At 39.1% G+C, this 9556-nt stretch overlaps 1 protein-coding gene across 1 annotated transcript; it reads left to right on the top strand.

Moving 5' to 3' along the window:
* The first annotated feature begins 1082 nt into the window (after positions 1-1082).
* Positions 1083-5619, top strand: LOC122136594. Its single transcript, XM_042720898.1, has one exon. It carries the CDS (start codon positions 1240-1242, stop codon positions 4057-4059), a length of 2820 nt encoding a protein of 939 aa, XP_042576832.1. The 5' UTR covers positions 1083-1239; the 3' UTR covers positions 4060-5619.
* The last annotated feature ends 3937 nt before the right edge of the window (positions 5620-9556 follow it).

Below are 9556 nucleotides of genomic sequence, written 5' to 3' on the forward strand. Positions count from 1 at the left end.
TTACAGGCAGAAAAGGATTTAAGAGTAGCACAAGCTAGGTTTGAGGCCTATAATCGGATGGCAGTGCAAGAAGTTGACACAAATCCTGCAACAAACTACATTGTTGGAGAACAGCATTGCTTGCCTCAGATTTCTTCTAGCCAACCTGCAAATAAATTAATTTCCTCATCTCAAAATGAACTGCCTTCTCTCATTCAAGCCATGCAAGATAGTATAAATTTGAACAGACTGCCAGCTCCAGAGCCTTTTGTATTTAATGGTGATCCCATTCAGTATGTTGAGTGGAAGGCTTCCTTTATGTCACTGATTGATCGAAAGAGTATATCTGCTGCTGACAAACTTTATTATCTGAAAAGGTATGTGGGTGGATCGGCACACAAAGCCTTGAATGGCACCTTCTACAGGAGTGACAACGAAGCATATACGGATGCCTGGAGCAGATTAGATCAAAGGTATGGTCAACCATTTGTGATACAACGTGCCTTTCGACAGAAGCTTGCAAACTGGCCTAAAATTCAGTCAAGGGATGCTGTTGGACTCCGAGAGTTTTCAGATTTTCTGAATGCATGTCAAGATGCCATGGCTCATGTTGCAAATCTACAAATTTTAAATGACTGCGAGGAAAACCAAAGGTTAGTTCAAAAACTTCCTGAATGGGCTGCTTCACGTTGGAATTGACAGGTTACACAAACCTTGAGAGACCATAAGGATTTCCCCGATTTTAAGGCCTTTGCAGCATTTGTTTCATTAGAGGCAGAGATTGGTTGTAATCCGGTCACGTCATCTTATGCTCTCAGTTTAGTATCTGCTGAGAAACGAAATTCTAGAGAGTCTAAAGGAAATAAGGTTAATGTCCTTAATACTCAAACCGACATGGGGCATGATAGACAAAGGAGTATAAAGAAAAATACTAAACCTCCCTGTGTGTTTTGTCAAGATCCTAAACATCAGCTTTACGACTGTTCCAAACTGATGGCCAAGACACTAGTAGAACGGCGGGAATATGTGAAGGAAAATAATATTTGTTATGGATGCCTGAAAATTGGACATAGTGTTAGAGATTGTCGTCATTGTCTTTTCTGTAACACATGCAAATGGAAACATCCTACTTGCTTTCAAGATGACAATTACATCAAAGGAGAACGGTCAGTCCCTGTAACATCATCTGATTCAAGGTCTGATAACTCGACAGCTGCTGTGTCCTTAAGTGTGTCTGGAAAGGGATCATCCTATACATCAATGGTTGTACCAGTATGGGTATCATCAAGCAAAGATGTGAGTACAGAAAAATTAGTTTATGCCTTGCTTGATTCACAAAGCGATAAAACCTTTATTGATCAAGAAGTAAGTAATGTCCTGCAGGTAGATAAATCTCCTGTAAGGTTAAAATTGACTACCATGTCTGGAAAGGATACCATAGTGAAGAGTGAAAGGATTTCAGGACTTCGTGTAAGAGGTTACAGCTCTGCCACTTATATTGAACTCCCCCCTGTTTATACTAAAGACTGTATACCAGTTAACCAGGCACACATACCCACATGTGAAACGGCTAAGCTTTGGAATCATCTTTCCGCAATTATTTATGAGATGCCCTCTTTGAAGGACTGTGAGGCTGGGCTTTTGATTGGATATAATTGTGCCAGGGCATTGGCGCCAAGACAAGTGATCCTAGGAAGTAATGATGAACCCTATGCTGTCAAAACTGATCTAGGTTGGAGCATTGTTGGACCTTCATTACCTTGCCCCGACTCTTCTAGTGTCACAGGTATTTGTCATAGACTTTCTGTTAAGGAAATTCCTCCACTGACTCCAGCAGATGCCATTCGTGTCTTGGAATCTGATTTTAAAGATGTTAATGATGACGACAAAACTTTATCTCAAGATGACATCACGTTTTTGAATAAATTAAGTGATGGTATAAGGAAGAATTGTACTGGACACTATGAAATGCCTCTACCCTTTAAAGAAAGACCTAAGCTACCAGACAATAGACAACTTGCCCTTGTGAGACTTAATCATTTGAAGAGAAAATTATTAAAGGATCAAAGGTATAGGGAGCATTATGTGAAATTTATGGAAGATGTGATTGAAAGGGGAGAGGCAGAAGAAGTTAAAGATGTTGGGATTGAAGGCAACAAGTGGTATGTTCCCCATCACGGTGTTTACCACCCTAAGAAACCAGACAAATTGAGAGTTGTTTTTGATTGTTCTGCGAGGTATGATGGAATCAGCTTAAATGATTATCTCCTTCAAGGACCTGATTTGATGAACAATTTGACGGGTATTCTTCTCCGATTTCGTCAACACCCTGTTGCTTTAATATGTGATGTAGAGAAAATGTTCCATCAGTTCCATGTGTGTAAGGCAGATAGAGACTTTCTGCGATTCTTGTGGTGGAGAAATGGAGATTTGAAAGAACAACCTCAAGAATACAGAATGAAAGTTCATCTCTTTGGAGCGTCTTCATCTCCAGGATGTGTGAATTATGGATTGAGGCATTTGGCTGAAGGTAGTAGAGATCAGTATCCCTTGGGCTTTGACTTTGTAATGAACAATTTTTATGTAGACGATGGTGTTACAAGTGTACAGACAACAGCGGATGCAATTCAGCTTGCACGAGAAGCCCGAGAACTTTGTGCTATTGGTGGTCTTAGACTTCACAAATTTGTGTCCAGTGATAAAGCGGTCTTGGAAAGTATTCCTCCTTCAGAACGTGCTAATGATATAAGAGAACCTGACCTTTCATTTGATGATTCTTTGGTAGAGCGAACACTGGGGATTCAGTGGAATGTGGAACGTGACTGCTTTCAGTTTGGTGTATGTCTCAAGGAGCAGCCAGTAACTCGACGCGGAATCTTATCTACTATTGCATCACTGTACGACCCATTAGGCTTCTTAGCTCCATTCATCCTCCGTAGAAAGAAGATACTCCAGGAAGTATGCAGACAGGGTATAGGCTGGGATGATACACTGAGTTTTGAGTTGCAGCCAAGGTGGGAGTGTTGGAAAAGGGATTTGAGTAACTTGAAGAAAGTGATTCTTCCCCGCACATATGCTCCTCCTGAGTTTGGAAAGGTGAAGGAAGTAGAGCTGCATCATTTTTCAGATGCTAGTACTAGTGGATATGGACAGTGTTCATATCTGAGATTGAAAAATGAAAGAGAAGATGTTCATGTTGCCCTTGCAATGGCAAAGTCTCGCGTGTCCCCGATAAAAATTACAACTATTCCAAGGTTGGAGTTAACAGCTGCAGTTGTTTCAGTAAGTGTCAGTAGAATCCTAAAAGAAGAGCTTCGATATACTGACATCACTGAATTTTTCTGGACCGACTCCAAGGTTGTTCTGGGATATATCAATAATGAGGCCAGACGATTCCACACTTTTGTTGCTAATAGAGTACAACGGATTCATTTAAGCACTGTGCCGCAGCAATGGAGATATGTTCCAACAAAGGATAATCCTGCGGATCATGTCTCAAGGGGTCTCACTGTGGATGAATTGATCTCGTCTAACTGGTTCACAGGGCCAGGGTTCTTGTGGAATAAGGAAATTGCCCTTTCACCTAGTGAAGTTCCAGAATTACAATTAAGGGACTCTGAAGTCAGAAGTTTTCAAACGCTTAACACAAAGGTTGTGGAGCAGGGAAGTATTGTAAATCGCTTGTGCAAGTTTTCATCTTGGTCTCATGTGGTCCGAGCAATTGCACGCATTCAACGACGAATTAACAAGGATAAATCAAGTGGTCTTTCTACAGTTGAGGAGAGAGAAAGTGCAGAGTGCCTAATAGTGAAACTCTTACAAAAACATGTGTTCCACACCGAACTGAAAGTGTTAAGTAAAGGTGCCCAGTTGTCATCTCGTAATGAATTGTACAACCTCAACCCATTTCTTGACAGCGATGGTGTGCTTAAGGTGGGAGGACGTCTAAGTAACTCTTCTCTTTGTCATTCACTTAAACATCCTGTAATTATTCCCAAAAACCATCATATTACAAGGTTGATCATAGCTGATTGCCATGAAAAAGTCAAGCATCAAGGTAAAGGGTTTTACCATCAATGAAATCCGTTCAAAGGGTTTTTGGATCCCTGGCATTAATCGTGCTGTAGCATCTTATGTGCATAATTGTGTCACCTGTAGAAAACATATACGACCAGTGGAAGAGCAAAGGATGGCTGACTTGCCTTCAGAGAGAGTGAATCCCTCGCCCCCATTTACTTACTGTGGTATGGACTGTTTCGGTCCATTTTCTGTGAAACAAGGACGAAAGGTGTATAAAAGATATGGATTGATCTTTACCTGTCTGTCTTCCCGTGCCATTCACGTTGAAATGATTGATTCTTTGTCAACGGATTCTTTTATTAATGGCTTGCGTTGTTTTATTGCTTTACGTGGAGCAGTTCGGCAGATTAGATCTGATCAAGGAAGTAACTTTGTGGGTGCAAAGAATGAGTTAACTGCAGCCCTCAAAGAACTTGACGTTGAGAAACTGAATTATTTCCTAGTTGAGAATCAGTGTGATTTCGTATTGAACGCACCAGGTGCAAGTCATGCAGGAGGTGTATGGGAACGACAGATTAGGACGGTTAGAAGTGTTCTTCAGTCTACACTTTTGATGGCTTCAGAACGAATTGATGATTCTTCTTTACGATCATTCCTTTACGAAGCAATGTCAATTGTAAACAGTCGTCCACTCACTGTCGACAATTTAAGTGATCCAAATAGTCTTGAACCAATAACACCAAATCATTTTCTTACAATGAAATCCACTATTGCTTTACCACCTCCAGGCAAGTTCACTAGAGAAGATCTATATGCCAGGAAAAGATGGCGCCATGTCCAATATCTTGCTGAACAATTTTGGAGTCGCTGGCGCAAAGAATATCTTTCTAATATTTCTGTTAGACAGCGCTGGCATACCCCTAGGAGAAATCTGTTAGTAGGAGATATAGTGATTGTCAAGGACAGTGATCTACCCAGGCATAAATGGTCTTTAGGTAGGGTTGTAGAAACTACCATAGATTCAGATGGACTTGTGAGGAGAGTTCGGGTACATCTTGGTGATAAAAATTTGGAGAAAAATCTACAAGGTCTTAGTAAGCCTTCTGTGATTGAACGTCCAGTCCAGAAGTTGGTTTTACTGTTGGAGGCTTGTTAATTCCTTTTCTTTTTGTTTTGCTTGATTTTTGTTGTTGTTTTTCTCAACTATGTATTTTTTATATGCATTGTATTGTGGGTCATGGTATTTTTGAAATCATTTGTGTATTGTGACTCATGATTTGGTGGGAGTGTAACGGACTGGCAATTGTTAACCAGATATATGAAGTCTGTATTGCATTGACCCTTTTTTTTTGTACAGAGCAGCTAAAGGACTTTTATTATGAAATTAACTTAATGCGCAAATTGGACCTGTATAAAGAGCGACACATTTCCGCTGTTTGTGTGTGTGCGCTTTGTGAAGGACGCAGCCTGCAGTTTGACGTCTTTTTCTTCCTTTTATTGTACTTGTGCGTCTCACTGAAAAGGGAAATAAGGTAATTGGTTTTGTACATTGTATGATGCATAATGTGATGTTAGGTTTTGTATTTGGCTTATGTATTGTTTGTTTCTGTTTTTGTTTGTTTGTAGCTCCAACCCCAATCAAAACACACCTGAAGCAGCTAATCAAGGTGTTCAGGGCTACTTGATAATTACAGACAGGTGTGTTGGAGCAGTGTTGGAATTGAAGTCTGCAGGATGGTAGCTCTCCAGGAGCAGGGTTGGAGATCCCTGCTGTAGATGATGCTGGAGTGTCCAGAGAAGTTTACACTGCATTCTGGGATCAGTTCCTTGAACAGTGTGAAGGGGAAGATGAGCGGGTTCCTAGACTGAGACCAGACTTCTCTGAAGCTGAATGGGAGGCAGTAGGAAGGATCTGGGTAAAAGGATTACTTGACCTTGGTGTACTGTCAGTAAGGCTTTCCAGTGCTTTCATTTTAGCATGTATGCATGGAATTGACTCAGTCAATGATGATGTCCTGATGTCATCTTTCCACAACTACCTCTCTTTGACTGAATGAACTGCCATTGCAAAGGCTTGTCAAGGCACACTGGAGGAATGTGATGAAGATGATTTGTTTGACCTCTTCACAAGAATGGGCTCCCATTGCATCCCTCCAAAAAACACCATGAAAGTTGCTATCCAAACAGTAGCTCACAAAGCAATTCTTCAAGAGCCCAAATATGTAATAGATTGTTTCTCCAGAGCCATGCCATTTGCACTGCTGAAAGTACCAGACCAGGAAAGTCTAGTGTCTCTGTATGACACAAAGAAGGCCACTGGCAAAAAAGTGGCACAGCTACTTCAAACAACACAGGTGATTTGCTCTCAGAAAGAACAAATGATATTCAATCATCTGCAACGTTATCTCAGAAATGCTGACCAAAGCAAAGCAGAAAAATTTCTACGGTTCTGCACTGGTTCTTCTGTTATATGTGTTAATCAAATCAAGGTAAGCTTCAATGCAGAATCTGGCCTCAGCAGAAGACCAGTAGCTCATACCTGTGGAGCTTCTCTTGATTTATCTTATAAGTACAGTTCTTACCCAGACCTCCACACAGAGTTTGACAGCATTCTCTCTAGTGAATACTTTGAAATGGACATCCTGTGAATTTGATGCTGCTCAGGAATAGTTAAAAGTCATCCAAGTCACTTTTTTTTTTTTTTTTTTTTTTTTTTTTTTTTTTTTTTTTTTTTGGAACTTGACTGTCTGTAGTTATAAACTTGTTGGTAACAATCTGTGTGAAGGAATTTTTATGTACCTTGTCAAAAAGAACAGCACGCTACAAACAGCAGCAGTTTTTGGATAACTATTCATTTTAAATAGCCCCTATATTATTACTTTGATTTACATTTAACTGTCATAACATTCATTTACTATTCAAATAGCTGTAGAGTTTTCCAGCAAGTAGTCAAGTTTGTGCGTGTTGTTGTGTTTTGTTTGCACAAAGGAAATTTCAGTATATTTTGAAATTTATATTTTTGCATCTGCAAAGTATTGAAACAATCTTCATCGTGCAACATCACACTTGTTGTTAGTATGGAAATTGCACTGAACCATTAACTTTTTTTTGTTAATTACATAAAATGTAAGCACATTATATGTGGTCAGGTTTATTTTGTTTTAAAATATATCCTTCAGCCATTAATATTGCTAAATTATTATTTTATTCTTATGTTAATCCATTCTTGTATCCATTTTTCATAAAGTTTTCATACATTTTTTATTTTCTATTTCATAAAGTTTAAACACAGAGTTTACATGTTGATTCAGGTTCAAATTTGGAAATTAACATTTCCTCGGTAGCATTTATTTCCAGTTATAAACAACTTTCTAAACAATAAACAATTTTGCAAAAGTGTTTTCATTTTTAATGACTTCTGTGTGTCCAGACTGTAGTCTGGTAAATTGTAATTCTTTATAAAAACTTTACAACAATGTTGCAGGTTTCCCCTGGAAACAGTATTGTCTACCGATTATGTAAACCTTTCAGATAAAAATGACCTTGCCTTCTTACTTACAGTAATGGCCTGATGATCACATCTCTTAAATGCATGTACAAGTTCACAGCTTGATTCTGGTCTCTCTGAATGTTCCACTGAGACTCAGACATTATAACATTACATAGTTCATTTACATCTGAATCACATGGTATGGGGCTGAGGTGAGGAAGTCTCTGGTGTGGTAGAGCTCAGGCAGTGCATACGTCACACTGGGCCGACCCCTGGGGCTACTGATGTTCTTTGATGGCCTAATGGTGTGTGCATTCCAAGTATGTGCAGAGTCATCCAGCTCATCCTGTAAAACAATAAATAAAAATTAGTACTCGAAACTAAATTGTAAGTGTATCATTGTTTCAAACATCCAGACATCTGTGGGAACCAAAGGATGATGGATACTGCTCTGAATGTCTCATTTTGTGTCCCACCCACAAAACAGTCATTTGGAACAATGGGGTAATGAGAAAATTTCCCATTTTGGTGACTTCCCCCGTTCTCTCCCTCCTCTTCACCTCCGTCTGAGACTTCTAGCTCTCCTCACTGAAACACCTTCAGGATCCAATTCCTTCAGCACCAAGCGCACATCTTTTCTCGCACGCAGAGCCTTCTCTCTGCATTTCGTTTACATCCATCGGTACCCATGAAGTTGCCCAGAGTACTGCAGCTGATGACCGATGAATTCAACAAGGTCCACTGGGTCGAGTAACTTTTCCGTCGAAACAGTCCTTTTTCGCGTAATAGCCTTTTTTAGGTGTCCTTCACTGACGTCAAAACCGTGCCTTGAAAAAAAGCACCTACCGTATCTCTTTATTCCTGCAAGGGTTCAGGTAAAAAAATCGGCAGCTGGCAGCAGGAAGTGGCTGCCATTGAGAGCCGGAAGGCAGTTACTGGCAGCTGGAAGGAAGGCGGGATCTGCCACTCGGTGGCAGCCAATCAGTATCGCAGTATCGACAAACGTGGATGCAACCAATCACATATAACTACAACAGCAGCCAAATGCTTCAGTAATGCTTCAGATTGATCGAGCGGTAAGTTCTAAAAATGGTGATCGGAGTAATTAATATTTTTTGCATTGAAAGTTTGATTTTTTATTTGTTATCTTAGTGAACTACAGTGTAACTTTGCCTACTTTAGTTTAATTGTTCAATGTAATCTAATTAGTGGTAGAAACGTAGTTTATAATTGTTGCTGTTAGTATTTTAGGGGGCTACCATTAATTTCAAATATTACGTTTAACGTACCATTAAATATTAACGTCTATTGAATAATATAAACAAATGTTGTTTGACTGGAATTATAGAAGATACACATGCAACACTATGACCATATATTTTTGTGAGTTTAGTCTTTCAGGAGATTGTCTGATATCCATTAACTTATTGATTCTTCTTTTAAGAACTGTATCTATGTTCAGGTTTACATACTGTATAATTCTGTTCCATGGGGAAAAACTGTTCTGTGTTCCAGTTGAAGTCCTAAGCATGTGAATGCAAAACACTTGGTTGTCTTTTTTATTTTTTAATTTTTTTATTTTAATCTATACAAAATATAATGGAACTGTTCATCATTATTATAACTTTTGGGTCTGGTTTCACAGACAGGGCTTGGATTAAGCCAGGATTAGACCGTAGTTAAAATAGAACATTGAAGTAGCTTTTATAAGCATGCCTTAGAAAAAAAAAAAAAAAAAAAAAAAAATTACTGATGTGCATCAGTGAGTGCTTTTATTATTCAGTGAGACAAAACCATGGCACTGACATATTTTTGTTTTGTTTATGATGCCCAATAGTTGCCAGATGCTGTCCTGTCTGACATTATTCTTCACGTGGTTTTGGAGGAGGGTGATGCTGCATTATTAATTCTGTCTCTGGTTTGTTACAAATTCAGAAGTCTGGTGGATACAGACTCATTTGAAAGAGGGCACACTTCTGCTGGCTTGACAGTATGTATTTTTATTATTATTATTATTTTTTTTTTTTACATATTTGATTAGAGGTTTAAATGGTGCCATACCATTCA

Source organism: Cyprinus carpio, chromosome B3 (genome assembly GCF_018340385.1).
Source record: "Cyprinus carpio isolate SPL01 chromosome B3, ASM1834038v1, whole genome shotgun sequence".
In the NCBI taxonomy this organism is placed as follows: Eukaryota; Metazoa; Chordata; class Actinopteri; order Cypriniformes; family Cyprinidae; genus Cyprinus; species Cyprinus carpio.